The sequence below is a fragment of the Salmo salar genome, chromosome ssa25 (assembly GCF_905237065.1).
Source record: "Salmo salar chromosome ssa25, Ssal_v3.1, whole genome shotgun sequence".
NCBI lineage: Eukaryota > Metazoa > Chordata > Actinopteri > Salmoniformes > Salmonidae > Salmo > Salmo salar.
Genome location: NC_059466.1, coordinates 15,052,485 through 15,079,642, shown reverse-complemented (window position 1 = coordinate 15,079,642; position 27,158 = coordinate 15,052,485). Strand labels below are relative to the sequence as shown.

Below are 27,158 nucleotides of genomic sequence, written 5' to 3'. Positions count from 1 at the left end.
CCAATTGTCTTTTTTTTTCAACTGCAGGTTCTTGGTTTCTCGAGGCCTATATAGACATAATTGTAAAATATCATGTTCTGACGCCTCTTCTTTTATCCCTCGTGGAGTCCCAAATTGTTTTATGTTTCATGTCATGACATTAGGGGATTGGTGATTATTGAAAAATATATATATCTTTACGAATTGCGGTGCCTTCATATTTGTCAAAACTAAAGATGTCATGCACTTTCAGGAATGGAAACGTCTTCATAGGCGCAGGGCATGTGCTTGCTTACACCATCCATGAAGTTAAGCAGAAGTTCGCATACACTCACCAGGGGGCCAGAAGTGCAATAAGCCGACCCATTATCAATAAATAATGGCTGACTAAAGTGAAGACGCTTGCAATACAAGGTATGTCATACAACAGGTGAATTATCTTAAAAGTTTCCATAGGCTCAAGCGGTGTTGCCATGTGTGCGTTTAAGAGGCTATTGGGGACTTGTTTTTAATCTCTGTGTGTGTGTGTGTGCGCGCGTGTGTGCGTGGAGTGCGCTCGCGCCCGTCCCCCTGCCTGTCTGTGCCAATTTACGCGCGTGTGTTGAGGCTGTACAGTGGGGATTTTTGGTTAATTAAAAAGTGACATTAACTCGATGAGTGGTTGGTGTTCTAAGTGCTACAGCCTGTAAACTAAAAATATTAGAAAAATATTGCAGTCATAATAATCACGAGATGTTGTTTCCCTCGTGTCAGCCTGCCGAATGCATTTCATTCAACGATGCAAGCTGATTTAATATGGCACAATAAAACCATACAGCATTCCACACTAAAGATTTAGGCTAACTGAATATAACGTTTGGAGATACAATTGAACCATTGAAAAAACATGTGGAGCGCATCAACGTTTACCTTTTTATTCGCCAAATTACTATATATTTTTTCTTCCTCTGGAATTTATACATTTTTTAAAGATCACAATGCAATATATGTGAAGGTGTATCACAGCTTGTTAAAACATTTAGGGTTAATGACATAATGTAACAATGGCCTGCTTTGGTGTGACTCATCATCCCTTAAAAAGTTAAAGCAATTCTCCAGAGAAAGGCTTCGCCGAAAGATGTGTATTACAGTATTCAAAACGGGCGAATAATGCACCATTATTGAGCTTGAATGCTGCCAGTCAACCAAGCGCAATTTGTTCAAAGGCTTTCTCTGCTTTAAATCCCCACCTTTTGAGCGGTGAATATAAAACAATTGAATCAAATCCAACGAACGGAGCCAAGAAAAGTGCTTAATTTTTGCAATCATTGCAATTTTAGTGGTGTGCTATTAGCACTATTAAATGTCGATTCTGCATTAACAAATTTGATTGCAATGCCAAAGTGTTTCGAACAGCGTGAGTGTGTGAGCGTGTAATTATTATTTTATATTTTTATTTTATTTTTTAAAAACTGCAGTTCTAAGTATTTTGTCGTGTCATGCACCTTTGGTTAAAATGAGGACCATGTCATTGTTTATTTTTTTTATTTTTTATTTTGCTATGTATATTCTGGTATTATCTGGCTCTTCGTGTTTTATTTATATTTATTGGTTCGAAAATAAAGATAAATGATTTATCGATGAACAAGGCGAAGATAAGGCCCTCGATGGAGTGCTCGTTTTTAATTAGAGTGTTTATCCCCACATTATTCAACATCTAACTGATTATTAGAAATAGAATAAGCAAGGAAATATATAACGAACATAAACTTTAGAGGTGCAGGCAGATAGTAACAAAAGAGCACTAAAACAATTAGGATTAGATTATCTTTCAAAATGACAGGTGTTGGTGCACATGTGATTGCCAATACTCATTTTAAATTGTGTTGACTTTTTGGTCTTTGTGAATGCCATTGTAAATTGGAATTTCATCATGTAGGCCTACCATAATAACAATGTGATAGCCTGCGTAATAGTTGGTAGTAGGCCTACCCAATGCCAGCATCCTTGACGAAATCTTGTGACATAAAAAATATTTGAACAGTGTCATTCAAGTGGGAATTTGGAGTTGAATCTCGCATGCAGGACTCCACCCGAGAGCACTTTTCTTTGGCAATTAGGAGCCTATTACAAGTCATTAGATTGATCAATGTACCTTAAACAATGAGAATGATTTATTTGGTAGAACAAAACGCTGTGCATCTATTGTGGGGAGGCTAAGTGACGGTGCATCCATCAAGGCGTTCAACGACAAAAGATAAATGATTAATCCAAACCTATTCATTTAAACTCTTGATACAAAAGGCCTTTGACTTGCTTCAAATCTAGATTATTAGAGGCTCGTTTTCTGCATGTTAAACGACTCAGGGTGCTGGATTAGACCAAGTCTTCTGGTCGGTCCCTGCAGGGATTCATTTGCTTTGGCTTTGAGGAAAGTTTATTTGTGGACAATGAACTAATCGGTGTAATCTCATGGTCGAGAGTGGTGGAGGTCCACAGGCCCTACACCTGTTTCTGTCTAAGAGGGGAAACAATTTAGGGGCAATGATGTCATGCTTCAATTCTAAGTAGTTTTATATGTTAATTGATATCATTATCTGAAAACAGGTGTATGAGAGTCTACTAAATCCGACAGAAATGTTAAATCAAGTAGGCCTAGCCTACAAGCTTGTTTGGGTCATTGTGATTGGTTGCCTTTTAGATAGAAAACAATATTTTCTCATAAACTCGTGTTTTTTTGTATGTTGTCAAATCTATAACATATCTCTTTTTACACGATTTGTAGACTAACGCACGAGATCATCGACGTGAGTCTATTTTGCTTATGCAAAGACTTGCATGCCATGCTGTTCTCCATTAATTTTCAATGTACAGTATTCAACCTGTTTCTCGGCCGTGTCTGCCCCGCTCTTGCACAGTAAGTATTGTTGGGCAGCTTTTACATTTTGCATCCGATGTTTGTAATTTTTCTGGTTGTCAAGGGAGTAAAACAAAAAAAACATATGCGGGAAGACTTATATTCACTATATAATGGTGCATAACAGGAAGATATAGAATCATATTCCTGTTCGATATGAAATATAATTTTAATGGGGAGGGAGATAAACCATAGCGACAAACCAGTCTGTTGCAAGGAGTAGCCTAGAAGATTCACCTTCAGGGGCGGAATGGAACCAGAAATCGGCCCTGACATGTCAAACACACCGGCCCATTTTTTTCCCCTTGAGGTCCCCACAAAATGGACTAGCACATCTGGCATTTGCCCGAAATGCCAGATGAAATGGCCGCTCTGCCCCTGTTCGCCTTGTTAAAGGCACTATAATCCCACAGCTGCTTACTTGCACTGATTTAACCCTCCCTGATAAGAGGTGCAGCCTAAAACAGCACTCCCTGCCACTGTCATATTGTACGTGAGGGACTGTCATTTTGGTTACATGCCTGACACTTGGATAGGCTCCTGTAATAAATCCTATAGTTACCGATTTTGGCTTGTACATATGTTGTCTATGTTCTGTGGTGATGTTGGCTCACCTCACAAGTACAGTAGGCCTAACATTAACAAGTGTCTGCTAAATTTAGAAACATGGGTCAGCTAGCCAGCTACCAGTGTCATCTTTCATTTCGACCAGACGCATGTCCTAGTTTGAGAGTGAGGCGTTAGCCAGTGTGAGTGAGGTCGACTGAACTTGCTGTTAGCTAGACCGCTATTAGCTTCTTCTCTAGAGCGTACATTAACAGCAATATATGTTTTTTTTCACTAAATTGTGAGTAGATTTAGTAGGCAGCAAAAACTGAAGAAAAGGACATGGCTCCCAAGAAGGTGTGTTTTGTGTATACTATAGTAACTCAGGCCAAAGCTGAATGTGTAGCCCCGATTACATAATGCCATGAGGTCTGACGCCCTATGGACATTGACACATTGTTTTTGTTAGCAGAAGGGAGGTGATGGACAGCAGCCACCACCACTGATTGGACGGTTTGGGACTTCTTTGAAAATAGGAATCGTCGGATTGCCCAATGTAGGGTATGTCTATAGTCGTTACATGTAAACTGGAAATATACATTAGACTGCTTAACAACATGGCCTATGTATTTTTAAGTACAGTACTAAATGTATTCATATGGCTCCCATGAGCCAGTGTAAAGGTATTCTGGTCATTCATTGACTAGTTCATTACAGGTCATATGCCATTAGTGCATGCATTTCACTGTACATGTGAACCTAAAGGTCGCAAACCCTGCACCAGTAATTTAATTTGCCTAATTTCATTCAATAATTCAGAATATTGACCCACTCTTAAACGTAAAAGATTAGAACAAACAGACACAAAATGCTTGGGATTGATACATGGGAATGATAAGATCCTACTCCGATAAAGACATACAACAAACGATACCACGGTGTATAATCTGAAAGCCTACCAAGCAGCAACTGCTCTCACACTATGGTGTTCTGCTATTTCCTGTCATTTCCACTGTACAGGGATCAGGATGGTAGCACGAGTGTTCTTTGGAGATCATTTCTCCCGTATGAAATAATAGCAGGCGTGTGGCTTCAACATGATCACTGTCCTCACCCTGCTCCCCACCCTGCCTAGCCCCCACTGCTGTTGACCTGGCCTCATGCACTGTGACGGGCTGATGAATAGCGACATGAGAGCTGATTGAAGTGACATGTTTTTGTCCACCACTGTAGGCGGAATAACAAATGTAAATCAAAAGCAGATTGTATTTTTCTGAGGGTGATCTAAAATATCCTTGAAATATATGACAACGGAATAATCCTGCGATTATAAGATGAATCCATGCTTTATCACAACAATATCCGGTCAATTCCAGTCCTGTAGGTTTTGGAGTCTAAACCAAACCAATCCTTGAAATGTGGAGCGCACCAGGTGAGGGGATAAAGATAGAAACGTCCAGGATTATATTTAACTGCCTTGCCGTTATTACACTTGCATTCATTGGGTAGTCAGTGCAACCTGAAGCACTCTTGAGGTGCTTGTGCTGTGGAACAGAAATCGCTCAGTGAGCACGACATGGGGCTATGTTTGGCTGTACCCGTTCAACAGCTCAGATCTGTCAGGAACATAATTTTCCCCTGGATTCCAAGCACAATTGATCTATTATGGGATTATCTGACCTTGTAATTGGGCTTAGTGTTTCACAATCAGGCCATTTATGATTCTGAAGATCAAATGTTCAATATATTAGATTTACTTCTTTCTCATAGTGGAGATGAAATGGTCTTGCAGGCTTTGCTGAGGTCTTTGAATAAACCAACATCATACTCTCAAGCCATCAGGATCCACCAACAGTTTCTGGGATGCGTTGACCTCTGTGCTGTTTTTATTTCTAGGAAGTCAACCTTTTTCAACGTACTGACAAAGAGTCAAGCTGCAGCTGAGAATTTCCCCTTCTGCACCATTGACCCAAATGAAAGCAGAGTGCCCATTCCAGATGAACGCTACGATTTCCTGTGCCAATTCCACAAGCCTGTCAGGTATGGGGTCTCACTGTTCACGTATTATTCACACTTCAGACTTGGGATCTCTGCCAAATATGTATAGGCCACCGCAAGTATACACTACAGCGACGTGAGAAGATACCGACATGTTTTTGACATTGAGTTGCCAGTCCTTTACGATACACATAAAGATAACTGCAGGTTTTCGTGTTATTAGTTGTTTTTAAGTAAGAGGCCATAGCATTTATGTGTCAGTGGCTGGCTATCATATGTCATTATGAGCGAGGTTAGGCCGGCCTATTGGTTTAATGTGAGAGAGTCATAAATCACAGCAGTGAACCAATGTCTCCCTGTCTCTGGGGTTGACGGTAGCGCAATATAACATGTTCAGCGCGGAGCAATGTGAAACATTCCATTATGACTCTGCTACGACTGTTCCATGAGCAGTATGACATAAACACCATCACCCTTTAGTCATAGCTCTTATGTCTCAAACCGTACATTCCAGGGTATAGGTGCCTGATGATGAAATCAAGGTATGGCACCACTACCGACCTCTGTTGTTGTAGTAGAAGTATAATTGCGATGGTGTAGAAACAGTCTTAGTGTACAGGCTTCTGTTGGGTTTTATTCTCATTTATCCACATTGAGTGGGAAGGCTGATAGAGCCATGAGGCTTAAGGGCTACCACTTATTCTGATAGATAGCTAATACCCAGTAGCCAGAGAAAAAAAAAAAAACATATATTTTTTTTATTGTTATGAATGTTGTGTATTTTTCATAGAAATCTTAGAAACTGTTTGACCACCAAGAATCTACCCTGGTAGTGTTGATCCATATCCAAAAACGTAAGAAAGACTGATTCACAAACTGTGGGCTTGTCTCTGTATTTTGTTATATTAGACGTTAGACATTAGCTGACTTATATAACCCCTGTTTCCTTTCCACTGCCTTAACCCCACTACCTGTTCTGCAGCAAGGTGCCAGCCTTCCTGAACGTGGTGGACATAGCAGGACTGGTGAAGGGAGCTCATGCTGGCCAGGGCCTGGGCAACGCCTTCCTCTCCCACATCAGTGCCTGCGATGGCATCTTCCACATGACACGTGAGTCCCACCTGTCAAACTATAGCACACTGTATATCACTCTGTAAAATGACTCGCTTTTCATCTGGTTAAAGAGAAGAATTACTGAAAATGTACTTCATGCCTCCCTGTAGAATGTTGTTGAAAGCAGTTGACAGAGCTTTTCTACTGAGGCCTAAATGGTTCTGTCTGCTGGGTTCCAAGATAAACACAACATTCAGGGATAGTGCAGGTGAAGCCAGACCCAAAACTCACATTCCTGTCCAGAGTTTTTCCCTGAATTGGAATCTGAGAAAAGGGAATGAATGGAACCGTGTCTGGTTTGGTAGACTCTCTGCCCACAATCGGTAGCATACTCTGAGGTTGGGAAATAAAACTTGACTCAGAGGGATGTCTTTAGTGGCTTCCTGTGACCACAGATTATTGTAACTTGATCCCAAAATGTCACAGTTGATTATGGTTGAGCACAAGAATGGTAAGTAGCCTATATGGCAAAAATACAGTAAGATTAAAGGTCCAATGCAGCCGTATGGCAAAAATACAGTAAGATTAAAGGTCCAATGCAGCCGTATGGCAAAAATACAGTAAGATTAAAGGTCCAATGCAGCCGTTTCTTTCTCAATATCAAATCATTTCTGAGTAACAATTAAATAACTTACTGTGATTGTTTTCAATTAAAATGGTCAGAAAGAAACAAAAATAGCTTCTTAGCAAAGAGCAATTTCTTAAGCAATAATTTTGCTAGGATTGTAAAATTAAAAACTAGCTGTTATTGGCAGAGAGGTTTGGAACTCTATTTCTTATTGGTCGATTAACTAATTTACCGCCTGGAGATGTCACCAGAGGGGTATCCTGAGAAGCAAACATTTTCTAAAGCGAACCAGCTTCAGTTAGCATCACATTCCAGCTCAGGATTCATCCGATCTACAGTGCGTACTACGATGGTGGATATTGCTTGTCCGCCTGCCGCTAACTCTGGGAGGCTTGTAGCTGTGTGTGCATGTCGCTGTTCGAACACCGAACTCTTCATTGAGACAATGTTGAAACCGTCAATCCATGGGCAAGTCAGGGCCACATTTTCACTTGTGCCAAAATCAAAATGAAGGAAAATGTATATTGCAAATTCAGCAGGCTGTGGTGTGAAATAGGCTTTGTCGAAGTGCCATCTTTATTTTATTACTTATAGTTAATGCCGTCTTTGATGTGCTTATCAATGCATGAGCAACTTTCATCCCACTCCTATCGATAAAATAATGTTATTAAGTCATACAAAAGTTTTACGCTTTGAATGCATTCTGTCATTACTAAATAATGTGATAGGTATTTTACAATTTTACTATTTTCTAACACACAAAAAACATTTAATTAATAAAATATTTAATCAGTCGTCTTCCTCAAATGAAGGGGATGATGACGCAATCTTTGCAAGAGGGAGGGAATCTGATTTCATTGGTCCTCAACTCGCGGCTCAGTCATTTCATTTAGGGTAAGGGGAGTTAGCTGTGAGTTAGCCTGCAGTTAGCCTGCAGGTTAGTTCTGAAGGATTCATTTCCATTGAAATTTGCCTGGCTAAAAGGTGAGCCACTTTCGTATGACTGGTTATCCCAAGTTGAACTCAGAGTTGACCGAAGTTACCTCTCTAACTCCTCAAACCAGGTATGTAGGATATCCCTTAGGCAGGCCAAAACAGACTGAAATTTCAGGCTGTCTTTTCAAACAGCTCTTACACCAAAAGGCCATTATCATAATTTTCACAGTATTATTCCAACCTCATAGTGTGGAAATATACACTGTCTATACCAAACATTAGAAACAACTGTTGAGGTGTTAACCCAGCAGCGGTGCAGTTCTAGACACAAACCGGTGCGCCTGGCATACCCCTTTCAAAGGCACTTAAATCTTTTGTCTTGCCCATTCACCCTCTGAATGGCACACATACCCAATCCATGTCTCAATTGTCTCAAGGCTTAAAAATCCTTCTTTAACCTGTCTCCTCCCCTTCATCTACACTGATTGAAGTGGATTTAACAAGGGACATCAATAAGGGATCATAGCTCACCTGAATTCACCTGGTCAATCGACAGTATGTAATGGAAAGAGGTGTTCTTAATGTTTTGTTTACTCCAGTGTATATGTATATATATATATATATATATATATATATAACACAGTAAAATCACATTTTTGTGTTTTATATGAAATATCCTTTAAATGATACGAAATCAATGCAATACCAGCCTGCATCACACTAAATATATTGAAACATTGCTCCGTTTTCCCTCATTTTTGTGCAGATAAATGGCTTTTTAGGGTTAGTTGGCGCTGTTCAGTGAAAGCTGAAAGGCCATTTCTGTAATACAAGTACAATTCAGCATTGTTGCTTTCGGTTTATCATGCCCACTAACAGTCTTTTGTATTCTCAGTAAATAGACAGATGTGAGTGCATTCGCAAAACAACCCCCACAAAATTCTTCTCACATGTCTAGGTCAGCGCCTGAAGTTCTTTTGTGCCTTCGACATCGTCTTTGTCTTACATAATTAAGGTGTTACACGCTAGAATAATTTAAATTGCTGCTACAAAAATGTGGATGGAGGCTATTTTAAAAATTGCTGAATTTGTTTACTGATTGTATGCAGCTATTGACTTTGCCATTATATGAAAAGAGCTCTGATTAGTGACTAGGCTGTGGCAGGCAGAGAGCAGTCAAATGGACAGGGTTCAAATACAGACCATTTTCTCATATTGTTCCCGGGTCATCTCTGCAAGGGATTACTTGGTGGACAGTATAAGTGTGTCATTTCAGATCCGAGGCCATTTTCCAATAGCCTTTCAACTGACTTTGTGTGACAGACTGTACGTCGTGAACTACCTCAGGACTCTGATGAATATCTCAAATGTGTAGCTTGTGACATTTTCATATTTCTTCACAGCCGTGGAACGGATATCCCGCTGCCGTTTTGCTTTCGACATGGTTACTATTTCTCCTGTGATTAAGAAGGCATTAGGTTATATTCTCTTCAAATATACAGGAAGCACATCACAATGCAGCCTCCTTTCCTAACTATTATAACAAACCATTGAAATATACTGTACAGTATCAAGTGGAGGCTGCGCCAGTGTACACTAAATGACTTTCATGAAAGGGTGTGTTGTGTATGGAACGATATAGTTCCCTTAGACAACTGGTCTGAGAGGAGGTTGTCTGCTTTTGTTGATGCAATTGAGGACCACCCACTGTAACTAAGCTATAGCAAGGATTTACTCACTAGGACAAAGTCGTGTTAGGTGAGATTTGCCTACGGAGGATACATTGTAACCATTACTTTTGTCGACTGTCTCTGGGAAATCCCTGTTCTAGTGAGGTCGTACTGTTTTTAACAGTTATAACATGTACTGTATAGACGTTACATCACTAGATAAATGTGTTCCCCGGGCGCCGAAGACGTGGATGTCGATTAAGGCAGCCGCTCCTCTCTGATTCAGAGGGGTTGGGTTAAATGCGGAAGACACATTTCAGTTGAAGGCATTCAGTTGTACAACTGACTAGGTATCCTCCTCTCCCTTTCATATTCTGACTAAAGATACAGGTACAGTATGTTTCCTGTGATACTGTGTTGTCTTCTGTCTGCAGTGGCCTCAGGGAAAAGCAACCATGTTAATATTGTTTCTAAACACCGTTTAGAGGCTTCCCAGAAGCTTATGTTTAGAGGCTTATATTTAGAGGCTTATATTTCTATCTACCTGAATGACTTTGTTTTGACATTGTACTTATGGACACATTGAAATGTATTTCCACGATGTTAATATTCGGTTTTGCGTCAAATGATATGTGCTTACCTACAGCCGCTAGTGAAAGTCTACACACACCTTGCACAATCTTCACATTTTGCTGCCTCAGAGATGGAATCCGCAGTAGGGGGTAACAGTGCCACTGACCGCCCCAAAACCATTGTTATTGTTTTTGTTGCCGAGCTGAGGAGCATTGTGTAGCAACATATAGGCCCATCCTCTGTTTTTGTCAAAGTTTTTCAAGCTCAGTCAATTTGGTCGATAATCATTGATGGACAGCAATATTCAAACATTTTCTCAGATTTCAAACAAATGTAAGCCAGGACTGAGACTGGACCACTCAACACCTCTTGGAAAGCCATTCTGGTGTGTCTTTGCCATTACAATGTGTGTAAATGTCCTGCAGAAAAAATAAAACTATTCCAGGGTTGAGTTTTCAGAAGACTGAGGCAGGTTTTCCTCTAACGTTTTACCTGGGCTTTGTTCCTTTTATATTTTCTTTGATCCTGACAAACTCCCCAGTCCCTGCCAGTGTCAAACATATCCATAACATGATGCTGCCACCACAATACTTGGAAATACAGAGAGTTTCACTCTGTTGTGTTGTATTGGATTTTAACCAAACCTTTCGTTTTTAATTTAGGCTAAAAAGTGCATTTCTTTGCTGTGTTGTTTTGCAGTATTACTTAATGGGCTTGTTGCAAACATAATGGATGGTTTGGAATAGATTTTTTAACACGGGCTTCTTTTCACTTTGCCATACAGGCCAGTAATGTGGAGTGAATGCAATGTTGATCCTCTGTATTTTCAAGTATTGTGGTGGCAGCATCATGTAATGAGTATGCTTGTCATCGACAAGGGACTGGGGAATTTGTCAGGATCAAAATAAAAATGAAAGCCCCAGTAAAACATTAGAGGAAACCCTGCCTCTGTCTTCTGAATACCTAACCCTGGGATGGAGTTATATTTTTCAGCAGGACAATTACACACATGTGAATGAGGAAGACATACCAGAATGGCTCTCCAAGAGGTGTTGAGAAGTTGGAAGAATCGTATTCAAAATTATTCAGGACCGTAATGGCTGCCAAAAGCGCTTCCACCAAGTATTACCTCTGGGGTGTGAGGACATGCACGATCAAGATTTCTTCGTTTTTTTATTTGTATTAATTTGGACCATTTTTATCATTTTTCTTTCACTTTGAAAGTGCGGAGTAGGTTATGCAGATCGCTCGGAAACTCCCCAATTTAAAAAATAAATGTTTATTTAATTTTAAGGCAGCAAAATGTGAAAGCTTTGCCAGGGTTGTGTAGGCTTTCACTTGACACTGTATGTGCTTGCTTTTTTATTGACACAAAGAATGAAGCAGATCCTCAAACCAAAACCAGCTCTGTTGTTTCTGTGTGTACAAAACAGTCTTTCTAAATAGGGATGAAATTATGTGGATGCTTTTACTGGGACTTTACGACTATCTGTTTTGACATACCATTGTTTTCCCTCTGTGGACTCCTTCGAGACTAAGCGGTATGTTCCACAAGTTAACCATTAAACATTGCTGGTTTTGTTTTGCAATTACAGTACAGGCTGCAATATTCCAGGCACTTCTTTTATATTGCTTGATTATACGGTTGGGGTGAGCACACTTTTTCTTGTCTGGAACAGTATGTTTGTCTGAAAACTCGAAACATGTTTCTCCAAACATCTTACAAAAGTGGCTACTGCTCCATTGCAGAGCAGAGCACTAGCTGAGTGTCAGTGAAGTGCTTGTTAGTGCATGTGCCTGTGCCAAACCAGAGGACTGGTTGACCTGATTCTGATCCAATGAGGTGGAGGTTTGTGAAACCTCAGCCATACTGTTCACTACATTAGCCGTAAAACTGAACCTTTTTACTTTCGGTTCATTCCCAATGACCATTATGGAAACCCTTTGTAAATGTAGGCCTATATGCTATTGTTTCATTTTCCTTGAATGACACTAGACACTACTTTCCCCCCCCTGCATTTCAATTCAATTATTGTCAAGAGTGATAGGTTCATATTATTATGATTTGTTTTATAGTCAAACAACACTCTTGTTGATGTATATTTGTATCATTAACTTGTTGACATATTGATGAAGAGCATGATTATATTCTAAACAGTGCATTCTCCGACTTTACACACTTCAGCTGGAGCCTTATTGAAGCCAGACAGTTGTCAAACAGGCTTTTCAGCCTGGCGTTGGAACTTTGAAGTCGAGTCAGACCAAGTTGCTCAATTCTCCCAGTAGTGTGCATGTTATGAACATTTTTCAACCCCTATGGTTTAAAAACAAAATGGTATAAACAGTGGGTTTGCTTTTAACGTAACCTTCCGAAAACTATTAAGGGGCATTTTGGCATCCTGAAAGCTGATTCTATTGAATGCCTTAGTTTGCCATATTTCATAAGGGAATGGTTTGAAGAGTATGGCCTCCCAGTGCTTCTACAGTGACTGGAACACTGTTGGATCCTCTTCCTCAGACACGGACACGTTCTAGCTCGACTGTTCTGTGTCCCTCACCAGCAACCATATGCTTCCCCGCATGGCCTAATTCACACTGGTTTGATCTCCAACTATGTATTGAAGAAGCAGGATGCTCACAGACTCGTCCCTAGTAGTTGCATGAGCAGGCCAAAGGCAGTATCAGAAATCTTATGCTTATGAATCTGTCGCCATAGCCTGATACTGTACGTAGTTGTGAGTCATTCTCATCCATGTGTATTAATTGCTCAGTGTGTGTAGCCAAAGAAGTAGCATACAATGTAGTACATTCATTCACAAACACTGGATGTGGTCAATCAATTGGAAAACAGCAGTCTCCCACTCTTCTCACTCTAATGCCTTGAGCACCTGCATACTACTACGTTTAACCAGCGGGAAAAGGAAGAGCAAAGCATTACTATACTATATCTTACACGTGGACATATTGAGAGAGTATTGGATCTTTAACCGTAATATCAAGTATTTCAGGGAGTGCTTGCTGTCTGTAATTTGATAAATAAAAACGTTGAACTTGAACATCTGAACTTGCCAATCAACAATCCAGATACTGGTAGTATTTACCCATCGCATTGATTTATCTGCCAAATGATGTCAAAGGGAGTCTGGGAATGAGACTGAATGCTGGTCTTCCTGTGTGGAGGCCCCTCTGGTGTTGGTGCGGAGGGTGATCATGTGACTCACCGAGAAGTTGTAGACAGGAACCTCTGGTGATGACAACTCACCCTGTTCCCCACTTCTGACCTTTAGGCACTTCTAGTGTCTGTGTACCCTGGGTAAAAATAGGACTGACAGAATCATCCACTGGTAACATTGTAAAATACTGTTTGTGATGGAAAGGAAACGACTGTGATGAAAGCATAATGAATTGACAGCACTCTGTAGCGTCCTAGTAAATCAAATCAAATTGTATTGGTCACAAAGACATATTTAGCAGATGTTATTGCGGGTGTAGCGAAATGCTTGTAGCTAGTCGCACTGCATTCACAGAAATGATTGTTCAGTTGGATAGCCACCAAATGCACAAATGGTTGTGTTTTACCTTTTGTTTCCGTTACTAGAGAGGCACTTCGTGTTGAACTAGTCTAAACTCATGTTTTGTATGTGGGAGCATTTGTCACTGCTTTGTTGAGCAGTTTGAACACGGTGTGATTTGTACTCGGTAGTCATTACAACATACTCCAAACTCTTTCCAGTATTCAGAGAAATAGTATCTGAAGTGACCCCAGGCCAGTTTCCAAGTATTCTATGTATGTATTTTCAATTATTACAGCATTTCCATAGTTGCATTTAATCGGCAGAGCAAAGAGACGATGGGATAAGTTACTTCCTATTTATGTTCTGTAAGAGCGCAATCATTTATTTTTTAGAAATGCAGCCTATGTGTCTGTGTGTGTGTGTGTGTGTGTGTGTGTGCTCCTGCAATTATATCATCTGCTGTCTTACAGAGTGATGTGATTTCCTAGAGACACAGAGCAGATCCACGGCATTTTGCTCTATTTACCGGTGGAGACCATGAATCCTCCTCCAGCGTGTTTGTGGCCTGTGTTGATATATACTGTCTCACCGTTTAAATGAGCATTTGGATTCTGGCAGAATGAAGAGTTTTTGTCAGCCTCCACTCATCGTGGGTGATTAGACTAAAACGTCTACCCATCTTGACTGGAGATCACAGCAGCTCCAGATAACATGCTTGGTGATTGAAGGTCGAAATATTTTGAATTCTAATGGGGCTGGCGGATGAATTGCCTGAAATAGACTGTAGAATTTTTCTCCTTCCTCCTTCTGCCCCCCTTCCCTGTCTGCTGTGAAAAGAACCATTGGGAATGGCTGGGCCCGATGATCATAGAATTATTGGACGGTGATTCTAAACCCCTCAAAGAGGAGTTGCTATGGTGATCCCTTTCCAAACTGTAAAATGATTCACCTTTGAAAGGCCGGAGGGTCTGAAAGCCGAACACATCATTGTTCAGGTTGCGGTTGGTTAGGAAATTGCTGGTGCCTGTGCAATCAGCACCGCTATGGTAGTTAAGAATCTAAAAAGGTTTGTTCTCTGAATGATGTGGGACAACAGTGATGTGCATATGATGGTTCCTTTCAATCAAGGTGCTCTCGGACCCACTGGCTTAAAAAAAATGACAGAGGGGACTTAAATGAAAAGCGAATGAACACCATTATTGTCTATCAGAGTTAATGAAAACTGGAGCCTCCCCAGTACATTCATTCTTCAACTGCATAAATATCCAACTAGACTGAGAGGTTATCTTCCCAGTCAGATGTCAGCTCTTCACTTTGGCACCTATTTTCAGTGACAAAAATATTGCTGAAAAGATACACATTTGTTACATCGGTTTGTTTGGAAGTACTGCAATTGGCTTGAGATTATATTGGAATGGGAGATACCTTGAGGTAGCCGACTGATATTCATAGGATGAAACACTGTCATTTCTTTACAATCAATTTGGAAATATGGTATCTTGCCAGAAACATGAGGATGTCCTTTTAGATATACAAACATACAATTTCTGATGTCTTTAAACATTTCTTTTTAGATACAGATGTATTTTCCATTTTTGCAATCCGTTGAGAAACTAAATAACCCAAAACAAGTGAGATGAGTCCCACATGTAAGTCTGCTATCAACATTTATTTTCTTCATGATATATATATATATATATATATATATAGAGATCAACATAAATAATCCTGTCTATATTGCCAGGGTTTTGATGCAGGGAAGACGGCCATAATGGGCTTTTCCTGACAAACTCATAAAGTCGTTTTACTGCTTTGAATACCAGGAGAATTGCGGTATTAGATTTGTATAGAACATCTTAAAAGTGGGGCCAGGAATGCAAGCGCTTTAGATCTGCTCTTCCCCCTCTCACATGTGAAAACATGCACAGGAAGTTAGCAGCCAGTGAATCAAATCAAATCACTAAACTTGTTGTTTGTCACATGCTTCTTAAACAACCGTGGTAGACTAATAGTGAAATGCTTACTTACGGGTCCCTTTCCAACAATGCAGAGTTAACGATAAAGATTTAAAAAAATATATAAATAATGTCACGAGGAATAAATACATAGTGAATAACTATAACGAGTTATAGTAACGTGGCTATATACAGGAAGTACCAGTACCGAAGTCGATGTGCAGGGGTACGAGGTAATTGAAGTAGCTATATACATGTAGGTAGGGGTAAAGTGATTAGGCAACAGGGTTGATAATAGACAGTAGCAGCAGCATATGTGGTACATGTGAATGAGTGTGTGTGGAGTCAGTATGCATGTGTGCACGTGCTATGTATGTGTGGGCATATGTAGTGTGTGTACAGATGTAGGATCTTAATTTGATCGCTCTTTTGTTGCTGAGAAATGCAAACTTTTAATGTATTTGAGTTTTAAAATTTCAGACTCGATTTGACCTAATGTAAAATGTCCATAAATTATAATCCACATAATAATTCACATTTCCTGTTGCCGCAGGATTATTCTCCTGCTGTACCAAACTGGCTGAAATTAGGATCCTACATCTGTATGTGTGTGTTGGGATGTCAGTGAAGTATGTGTGAGTGTGTGGGTAGAGTCCAGTGTGTGTGCATAGAGTCAATGCAAGAGAGTTAGCGCAATAAAGGGTCAATGCCGGTAGCTATTTGATTAGCTATTTAGCAGTCTTGTTTAGCAGCCTTATCGCTATGGGGCAGAAGCTGTTCAGGGTCCTGTTGGTTGCAGACTGGTACTGATTGCCATGCGTTAGCAGAGAGAACAGTCAAATGAAATCAAATCCTATTTGTCACATGTGCCGAATACAACAGGTGTAGATCTTACTTACAAGCCCTAACCAACAATGCAGTTTAAAAAATAACTAAAATAAAAATGATCTTAAAAAAAATAAGAGCAAGAAATAAAAGTAACAAATAATTAAAGGGCAGCAGTAAAATAACAATAGTGAGGCTATATACAGGGGATACCGGTACAGAGTCAATGTGCGGGGGCACTGGTTAGTCGAGGTAATTGAGGTAATATGCACATGTAGGTAGAGTTAAAGTGACTATGCATAGATAATAACAGAGAGTAGCAGCAGTGTAAAGGGGGGGGGGGGCAATGCAAATAGTCTGGGTAGCCATTTGATTAGATGTTCAGGAGTCTTATGGCTTGGGGGTAGAAGCTGTTTAGAAGCCTCTTGGACCTAGACTTGGCGCTCCGGTACCGCTTGCCATGCAGTAGCAGAGAGAACAGTCTATGACTAGGGTGGCTGGAGTCTTTGACAATTTTTAGGGCCTTCCTCTGACACGCCTGGTATAGAGGTCCTGGATGGGAGGAAGCTTGGCCCCAGTGATGTACTGGGCCATATACACTACCCTCTGTAGTGGCTTGTGGTCAGAGGCCGAGCAGTTGCCATACCAGGCAGTGATGCAACCAGTCAGGATGCTCTCAATGGTACAGCTGTAGAACCTTTTGAGGATCTGAGGAACCATGCCAAATCTTTTCAGTCGCCTGAGGGGGAATAGGTTTTGTTGCGCCCTCTTCATGACTGTCCTGGTGTGCTTGGACCATGTTAGTTTGTTGGTGATGTGGACACCAAGGAACTTGAAGCTCTCAACCTGCTCCACTACAGCCCCGTAGATGAGAATGGGGTCATGCTCAGTCCTCCTTTTCCTGTAGTCCACAATCATCTCCTTTCTCTTGATCACGTTGAGGGAGAGGTTGTTGTCCTGGCACCACACGGCCAGGTCTCTGACCTCATCCATATAGGCTGTCTCGTCATTGTCTGTGATCAGGCCTACCACTGTTGTGTCATCGGCCAACTTAATGATGGTATTGGAGTCGTGCCTGGCCGTGCAGTCATGAGTGAACAGGGAGTACAGGAGGGGACTAAGCATGCACCCCTGAGGGGCCCCCGTGTTGAGGGTCAGCGTGGCGGATGTGTTGTTACCTACCCTTACCATCTGGGGGGCGGCCCGTCAGAAAGTCCAGGATGCAGTTCCAGAGGGAGGTGTTTAGTCCCAGGGTCCTTAGCTTAGTGATGAGCTTTGAGGGCACTATGGTGTTGAACGCTGAGCTCTAGTCAATGAACTCTTCACGCAAATGACATGGATTTGGGCCTGTTCCTAGGAATGCAGTATATCCTTCACATCGGACTCGTTAAAGGAAAAGCTTCTACCAGTTCGTGGTGAGTAATCGCTGTTCTGATGTCCAGAAGTTATTTTCGGTCATAAGAGATGGTAGCAGCAACATTATGTACAAAATAAGTAAAAAAAATAAGTTACAAACAACACAAATTAAAAAAAAAATAACACAGTTGTTTAGGAGCACGTAAAACGTCAGCCATCTTCTGCCAATTTTATGGACCTTCCTCTGACACTGCCTGGTGTACAGTACAGGTCCTGGATGGCAGGGAGCTTGGCCCCAGCGATGACTGTAATTTGACTGAATTATGTTGACCACATAGCCTCTCCAGGTAGCAACATTATTTATTTATTTTTTATTTAACCTTTATTTAGCTAGGCAAGTCAGATTTGTATTTACATTGACAGCCTACTTGTAAAGCCCCCCCCGGCCAAACGATGCTGGGCCAATCCCTATGGGACTCCCGATCATGGCCCGGTTGTGAAACAGCCAAGGATCGAACCCTGGTCTGTAGTGATGCCTCTAGCACTGCGATGCAGTGCCTTAGACTGCTGCGCCACTCGGGAGGCCTAGAGGAGTCAGTTTGATCAGTATTTACTTGTGACATGTTTCTCCTGTCTCTCCTTGTCTTTGTACTTGACAGAAAAGTAATGACATCAGCCCCTCAAACTAGCTGCATGTTTTCAAGTGCTTCACCTCTACAAACTGAAAATATATGGCCTCTTGAAACAGTTGTCCCCCTGGTTCATTGAAAGCTCACATGCCAGCACCTCAGAGGAGTAACAAGCTGTAAAACCAAAAACAATCAATGAGCCCATTATTGTGCCAAATGATTTGAACTAGAAACGTAACAGACCTTGTTCAATACCTATTTGTAATTTCTTATGTCTGTGAATTGTATTATTTACACTGTGGGAACGGAATTCTACATTGCAGATGATGTAAAAGGTAAAGTCAATCTATTGAGACATGCTAACAAAAGAGAAGGCAGTGCATGTTAGAGATAGGCACTGTTGCTCTGTTTCCCTAGTCCCTAGCTCCCACTGGTGCTCCCACTGGTGCTCCCACCGGTGCTCCCATTGGTGCTGCTACTGGTGCTCTCACTGGTGGTCTAACGTAAGAGTCCTATCCCATGACTTTGCTGAGGCAAGGCTTCCCCAGACTCCTCTCCTTACGGCATCCTCTGGTCAGAGCATTGTTGTGCCACTCGGGCCCTTAAAAGATAAAGCCCTTTGTTCTGTCAATAAAGGAACACCTGCTAATGGTCTCTTCAAAACATACAGTATTTGAAACAAAGCAGTAAAATGTTAATTGGAAGATAGACTTGACTCCTGAAACCAGGCTCTCTTCCCCCCCTCTTCTTTTTTTTTTACTGTCTTCCTTGTGGCTTTGTGTGGCGCCGCAGTCTCATAAGTGCCGTCTTCACAGAGGCCTACCCAGACCCAGTCGTTAAAGGCCTAATTGTGGAGATTTACCTCCTCCGTTTTTTTTCTTCTTCTTCTTCCCTCTTTCTCCTCATGCATAGATAGTAGCCCAGTTACTAAGGCCTGAATGGGCCTGGTGTGATGTAAATGTGAAATTAGAGGAAATGAAAGTAAATTACTTTGGAATGTGGTGTTCAGTAAAGACTGTTGGTAGATCACTGAAGGGGTGGTGGATCAGCTGCTCCTCAACCTAGTGGTGCGGCTTCTTTCTCGCAATCCACTTCTGAATTCTGGGTGTGTAATAGCGAGCTCTCCGTTTGTTGGGAGGGCTGTTATTTAGAAGATTAACAATGTCAAAATACGACTATTATAGTTATATTATTGTTATGTCCAGCCTTTCCAACGAATATATATTACAGATATAGCCGATAGAACAATTAACCCTCACACACATTCTTGTTTTATCTATCCCCCCAAAAAAGAATGACAATCCTTTGTCAGTATATACATTTATGCATCTCGCAGATGATTCACATTGCGTTATTTTCACTTTAAGTTCATGGAGGGACCGTGAACACAGTAGCACATTTTCATTCCAATCAGTGTAGAACTGGGAGCTGGCAAATTGGGGCAGCAAAACAATAATTCCACTGATTGGCCTCTTTCTGTGTGGCGTAAGTGAACTGTTTATACTGTGGAGTACCTCTGGAAGAGGAGAGGAACCAAAACAGCCTGATTAGGCAAAGTGTAATTGGATAAGTTCATTTTACCATGAGTATGACAACGACACGCATGATCATGACTGCTTGCACCAAGGTGTGGAGCTTCTGTTGACTCGGATGAGACTGGCAAATTTGACTTCATGTTAATCTGTCATTTTGTTGTTGATCTCATCACGCTATCAGAGTTCAAAATGATTGAATGGTGATGTAAGCAGTTGCATTTCCATAGATTGCTTGTTTTTTGTGTAATGTCAGAGTGTCAGAAGAAGTCAGTGTAACATGCACATAAAGAATATATAATATACACTACTGTTCAAAAGTTTGGGGTCACTTAGAAATGTCCTTGTTTTTTTTTAAAGAAAGCACATTTTTTTTGTCCATTAAAATAACATCAAATTGATCAGAAATACAGTGTAGACATTGTTAATGTTGTAAATGACTATTGTAGCTGGAAACGGCAGATTCCAGAGTTTTTATGGAATATCTACATTGGCGTACAGAGACCCATTATCAGCAACCATCACTCCTGTGTTCCAATGGCATGTTGTGTTAGCTAATCCAAGTTTATAATTTTAAAAGGCTAATTGATCATTAGAAAACCCTTTTGCAATTATGTTAGCACAGCTGAAAACGTTTGTAGTACACAGCGTTGTACGAAAACTTCAGTTTGTTGGCAATTTCTCTCATGGAATAGCCTTCATTTCTCAGAACAAGAATAGACTGAAGAGTTTCAGAAGAAAGTTTTTTGTTTCTGGTCATTTTGAGCCTGTAATCAAACCCACAAATGCTGATGCTCCAGATACTCAACTAGTTTAAAGAAGGCCAGTTGTATTGCTTCTTTAATCAGAACAACCGTTTTCAGCTGTGCTAACATAATTGCAAAAGGGTTTTCTAATTATAAATTAGCCTTTTAAAATGATCAACTTTGATTAGCTAACACAACATGCCATTGGAACACAGGAGTGATGGTTGCTGATAATGGGTCTCTGTACGCCAATGTAGATATTCCATAAAAAATATGCCGTTTTCAGCTACAATAGTCATTTACAATATTAACAATGTCTACACTGTATTTCTTATCAATTTGATGTTATTTTAATGGACAAAAAATGTACTTTTCTTTCAAAAACAAGGACATTTCTAAGTGACCCCAAATTTTTGGAACGGTAGTGTATATCAGACCATATACCACGGGTATGACCAAAAAATACTTTTTACTTTTCCACCCTTGGGCTTTATTGCTTAAATATAACACAGCACATAACTCAATTAGTTAAAAAACAGGGGAGAGGAAATCTCAGGAAACTGCAGTGTTGTTGTAAAACCTGTGTAAACACCCGTCCACGCCATGAATCATCAATATTTCCAACATGAATCATGGTTGAAACTTGTTCTAAATCAGAAGTATGACAGCCATGATAAGTGGCATGAATCAATCAAATGATGTATTTCCTCACTAGGCCTCAACTGTCAACAGTCCTCCACTGAGGTGTCAACACTTCAAGCGGGAGTGCTGTTCGAATAAAGTAACTCTTCGCCAAAACACGCAGATGCCAGATGTATCATGCATCATCCATTAACACAGAAATGCTTTAACCTGAGCTTCAATGTCCTGACAAACACTACATAGCAGGGTTGTGCTCAATTCAGAATTTTGGAATTGACTCCCATTCAACTCACGATTTAAAATTCAAATTGAATTGGCCAAACCCCACAGGATGTAGAATTTTTAATTTGAGTGACAGGAAGTAGAACTTCATTCAGTGCAATTCAAATAAATTCCACTCAGTCATAGAACACGAGTTTCATTGAATCTGACAGGTTACTAGATAACAAATAGTATATCACTTTCCTCTGGAAACAATGTTCATATACTGTACTCTTTTAACGTTAGTGCTTAAAATAAGCAATTTTATTTGGCTTTTTTTTTAAAGCTTTAGGGCCAACTTGAGGATTAAAGTTAATGGGTCCTGGGAAATGTAGTATTTCCCCCATATTTTTTGTTGTGATTAATGAAAAATAATAAGGTTTTGTTTTCATTAATCATTCATTTTAAGAGTTTGTCCTGAAAATCTATTGTTTCAACAAATCAAATCAAATGTTATTGGTCACATACACATGGTTAGCAGATGTTAATGCGAGTGTAGCGAAATGCTTGTGCTTCTAGTTCTGACCATGCAGTAATATCTAACAAGTAATCTAACAATTTCACAACAACTACCTTATACATACAAGTGTAAAGGAATTAATAAGAATATGTACATATAAATATATGGATGAGCGATGCATGTATATAATGACACGTTTTATGTTTTATGTACAATAGGTATATTGTTATAGAATAGGAGAGGCATTTGAATTTGATATTAATTTCACGAAATTAAATTCTATTTCCTTTAATTCAAATTCAAATTGCAATTCTGTATCCTGTTTACGACAAATTTAATTAAACTTCTAGAATTTAATTGGAATTTCCGAGGCTTTCTCAATTCAATTTTGAATTTAGCGCAACCCTGCTACACAGGTGGATGATAAAGCTTCATATTATCGTGAAAATGTAAGGTTCAAGTGCAACTGAAGATGTCAGTGTTTTACTAAAACAGTTTTGATGATTTTCAAAAAACTCATTGTTAATGCTTGTCGGGTAGAAGAAGATGTGTAGGGTATGCTGCTAATGAGCTTAACCATACACAGAAACTAACATCTTTGTGTTTAGTTACATGGTGTTTTACTCGTGGCTTAATAGAAGTAAAAGTTTCAGAAAACAAGTTAAAATATCAGTCGGATGTCGGAGAAGCCATAAATGATTCTTGTCACCTGCCAGTTGGGTGAATGGTAACGATCACTGTGCTGACACTAGTTAATGACATAGTAGATAGTGGGCCAGAGAGATGGCCATGACTGGTGTTAAAGGATGTCAGTCCCTGTCTGACAGATTCCTCCCCACACCCCACTAACCCTCCATTCCTGCCCCGTGGCCGGAACCCTGAGCCCTTCTCCAGAATCAGGAGGAGGACATCATCAGTGGCTGGCTAAATTGTGTGGTTAAGTGCTTCATTATCTAATCACCATCAAGACCATTGCAACTAGGCCATTGATTAGCAGAGGGAAGGACCTGTTTTTATGTATTCATATTTACAGTAACATTTTACGTATGAATACATTTTTATTTCCAGGTGGGCATTATTTAACTGTTTGTGTTTGGTTTATACCTCACCATTTTAAGAGGCTGTGCCAGACAGCCTCTTAGAAATTAACTAGCTACACACCATACAGATGTACATTCTGGCACAGGCACATGTACAGAAAGTTGTCTTGTTTCTCAGCACAATAAAAACCGAAACGCCTTTGGCTAAACTCATATATTGTGGTACTAAAGTTGGCAAAGAGTTCAAGTTTTCCATGTAAGTAAAAGGGGAAGCCCACAACTGTTAGAGGAATTTACCATGACACTGCAAGTTGAAGATTCATAGTGGTGCTTACAAAACGTGTGCTTGCTTACGGTATGTATTTTGTAGAATAGTCAAATGTATTGTGATTTGGCTATTACATTTACCATGGTTTTCTCCCACTGTGCTTTTTGAAGTGGATGCATTTATTTTTCCAATTTTCCCCTGAGAATGTAATCATTGTTGGTGATCTCAGTACTCATAGTACAACTTGTGACCTGAGGAACAGTCGATGCCATTGTGTGTGTGTGTGTGTGTGTGTGTGTGTGTGTGTGTGTGTGTGTGTGTGTGTGTGTGTGTGTCAGTGGAGGCTGCTGAGGGGAGGACGGCTCATAATAATGGCCAGAACAGAGCAAATGGAATGGCATCAAACACATGGAAACCATATGTTTGATGTATTTGATAACATTCCACCTATTCCGCTCCAGTCATTACCACGAGCCCGTCCTCCCCAATTAAGGTGCCACCAACCTCCTGTGGTATGTGCTTGTGTGTATTTCTGTAGCGACAAAAAAGGTTCAAGTACTTGTGTATGTGGTAGTGTGTTATAGTGATGTCATACTGATGCTGAATTCTAGGTGCGTTTGAGGATGAGGACATTGTCCATGTGGAGGGGAATGTGGACCCAGTGAGGGACATTGAGATCATCCATGAGGAGCTGAGGCTGAAGGATGAGGAGATGATCGGGCCCATTATGGAGAAGCTGGAGAAGGTGGCCGTGAGGGGAAGCGACAAGAAACTCAAACCTGAATACGTGAGTCAATGTCCCAGCATGTCCAATGCAGCTCCCACACAGCACGTGAGCACAAATAATAACCCAGCGTTCCACACACACACAGTGTCAATGAGGAAAAAATGATTTTTCTGTTCTCCCCCCGTAGGGTCTCCTTCCTGTCTTCGCGCCATTCTCTCTCTTTTTCTGAGATTGAAAGTGATCGGGGGTCAGGGGTTTTCTGCTGTTGAAATCATGAATAGAGAGTTAGGTATTCAGCTGCTAACCCCGGGTCACAGTGCTGGGCTAATGAAAGTGTTTTCACAAGCCTCTTTTCATCTGAAGTAATACTCAAATCACAGCACAGCTCTCGCTAGCTCGCTCTCGCACCCACAGCAGTTTCTGGAAATTGGGTGAGGCCATACAATGGGTGACCCACAATCCCACATCCAGATATGAATACAATAAATGTGCTTTGACAGAACATTCTTCGGTTCTCCGCAGTGAGACACAGAATAGACTGTGTAAGATTAGAGGGCATCGAAATATACTGTATATCATGTCGAAATGCATGTGGGGCCCAAACCTAAGTAATCATATTGATATATAATGAAGCTTTGCAGTATTTACTGCGGTAGTTCTGCTTCTGTTGTGATTGTATGATGTGCTCTGTGCAGGGCAGAGGGAGTGTGACCCAATGCAGAATGGGCGAGTAAGCGAGGTAATCTGGCCTTTCAGAGGGAGCGACGTGCTCAATTTCAGAACCCCTGCACATGGAGCCTCTGACCGCTCATTACACTAACGAGCGGGGCCATTTCACCTGCTGCAGGGGCCCCGGCCGGTCGGTCCCCCTCAGAGTAATCCCCCTTAGCAGCCCGGCAGACGGGCAGTCATTCAGGCCAGGCAGGTGGCCGCTGACGCACATAATTGCTGACAATTTTAGGCAATGAATAAAAATAATTTACATTACTTGTCAAAGGTTGTGTACGCCTTGCCAAGTGAAATCTATAGAAAGCTCCTTTAGAAGTGAGAGAATGGTCCTTATCAAAGGCTGCATTTCTTACAGGCTGAATTTGGTATTTGACACGTTCAGCTGAGTTTTATTTTGTTTTACTGAGAGCATCCTTCGTCCTTCTGTTTATGTCCAGGTTTAGGGTAGGCAGTGCCTCTGCCACCATATACCATGATTCTCCTTAATGTAAATAAATAAATGGTTTAGCAGCACGTCCTTTTATAGTGCCTTGAGTACCATAAAATAACCAGGTAAATACCATGTATTTGAATTTAAACGGTAATAATTAGCACTTACTGAGTAATTAACGAGAACGTAGAACGAAGCACGGATTTCTGTAGCTGCAGCTTGTTTTCCCAGAGCTCCTCACTTAGTCCTCTCTCTTTCGAAAATACACCTGAATACTGAATTAACACGCATTTAAATACAGATATTTACATTTCTGTAGTGTGACATATTATACACATTTCTATACAAAATAATGATGTTACTCAATATTCTATAGCTACCTACATGTGTTCGGTATTGATAGGACTGAGACAAACATGGGGTGTATTATAACTGAAGCTGATTATTCCTGTTATAAAATAGAAATGATATCTGCACTTGTTCAACAGGGATTGAAACCATGCCATCTGCCTTTTTCTGAGAATACTCGGCCAATTGAATCATGCATGTATTTGTTCAGCATGAATTCAACTGGCTGATTGTGGGTTCACAAGCAAATATGTCTTTGTATATTGTGGAACACTGTATAGGCCTTATGTTGCAACACAATGGGCTATTCGAACTCATATTAAAAGATTGTTGTTATGATCACTTCAATCCATTTGAGATCATAATGTACATTGAACAAGGACAATGTTTCATCCCAGAATTCCCTGTCCGTAACAAACAATAATAGTCAGCAGCTAAGACCCCCAGCAGTGTTTCCTGGTGGCAGGCGTATGTGTTTGACCCCTGTGGGACCCATATGCCTTTTATTAACACCTGCCTGTTAGAGGAGCGCTGCACGGAGGGCCAGAGCTGATGAGGGAAACCTGGAGCGGGTTCAGCCTATGTCACTGGCCGTTTGCTGTTTCCATTTCACACATGATTAATCTCTCTGTGAAGACTTGTGCGGCGCTCTTCCTGCTCTCTCTCCTGCTGGCCGCACTCTGGCTGCCTGACTAAAAGGCCTTTAGAATTCCTGCGGAGAGAGATGTGCAGAGAGTGAATGCAGCTGCCTGGGGGTCAGTGTGTGGAGCTTTTTCTGCCATTGTGTAATTGAGGCTCTGGCAGGCTCTTTTCCTCTGTTCTTTAAAGGGTTGTGTGATTGTGGAGTGCTGCGAGGGTTTTGGGAGGGAAGAGGAGGTAGGGGGAGGGCTGCAGGGGGTGGAGGAGGTTTTATATGAAGGGGGAGGCTAAGTTGAAAGGAACAAAAAAGAATGTGTTCCGCTAATTTCTGTGGGGGCCGGATCAACAATAATAGGCTCAATTTCTTTATTACAAATTTTTATAACTGCCTCCCTCCCATGTTCCCACCCATTCCCGCTCCCAGATCCTGTCATGGCCCAGTCTTGCCTGTGGGTTCTCAACCCACAACTGCTTCAGTAATGAATGTGGCAAACATTGCTGGAAAAGCCTAATATTTTCTCCACGAGGAACGGTGTGTAATTAGTACCTGACTAGTGCACATTCAATGACTGCTCACTGCAGAGAGCCTGAGGGGTTTCAAATAACACACACATTACCAACCAACTAGCCTTACCTTTTCTCTCTTTCTTCCCCTTTCTTTCTTTCTCTCTTCATACTTTTATTATTGGATGGTCCTTGTTGAATATGGCGTGTGCCAAACAGGTGAACTTAGTGCGACTCACTAGAGGGCATTTTATTCGGTTTTAAGAGAGCGAG

At 40.9% G+C, this 27,158-nt stretch overlaps 1 protein-coding gene across 2 annotated transcripts in view; it reads left to right on the top strand.

Annotated features, from left to right (window-relative positions):
* The first annotated feature begins 3,283 nt into the window (after positions 1–3,283).
* Positions 3,284–27,158, top strand: part of LOC106586238 (obg-like ATPase 1) — a 42,042-nt gene continuing 18,167 nt past the window's right edge. The window contains exons 1-5 of one of the 2 annotated variants that reach the window (XM_014173298.2): positions 3,284–3,778; positions 3,891–3,982; positions 5,318–5,461; positions 6,402–6,529; positions 24,120–24,295. In XM_014173298.2, the coding sequence (XP_014028773.1) occupies positions 3,764–3,778; positions 3,891–3,982; positions 5,318–5,461; positions 6,402–6,529; positions 24,120–24,295 (555 nt within the window). In that variant the 5' untranslated portion in view covers positions 3,284–3,763. The remainder of the gene's footprint in view (positions 3,779–3,890; positions 3,983–5,317; positions 5,462–6,401; positions 6,530–24,119; positions 24,296–27,158) is intronic. The other variant, XM_014173299.2, reaches the window with a different exon arrangement.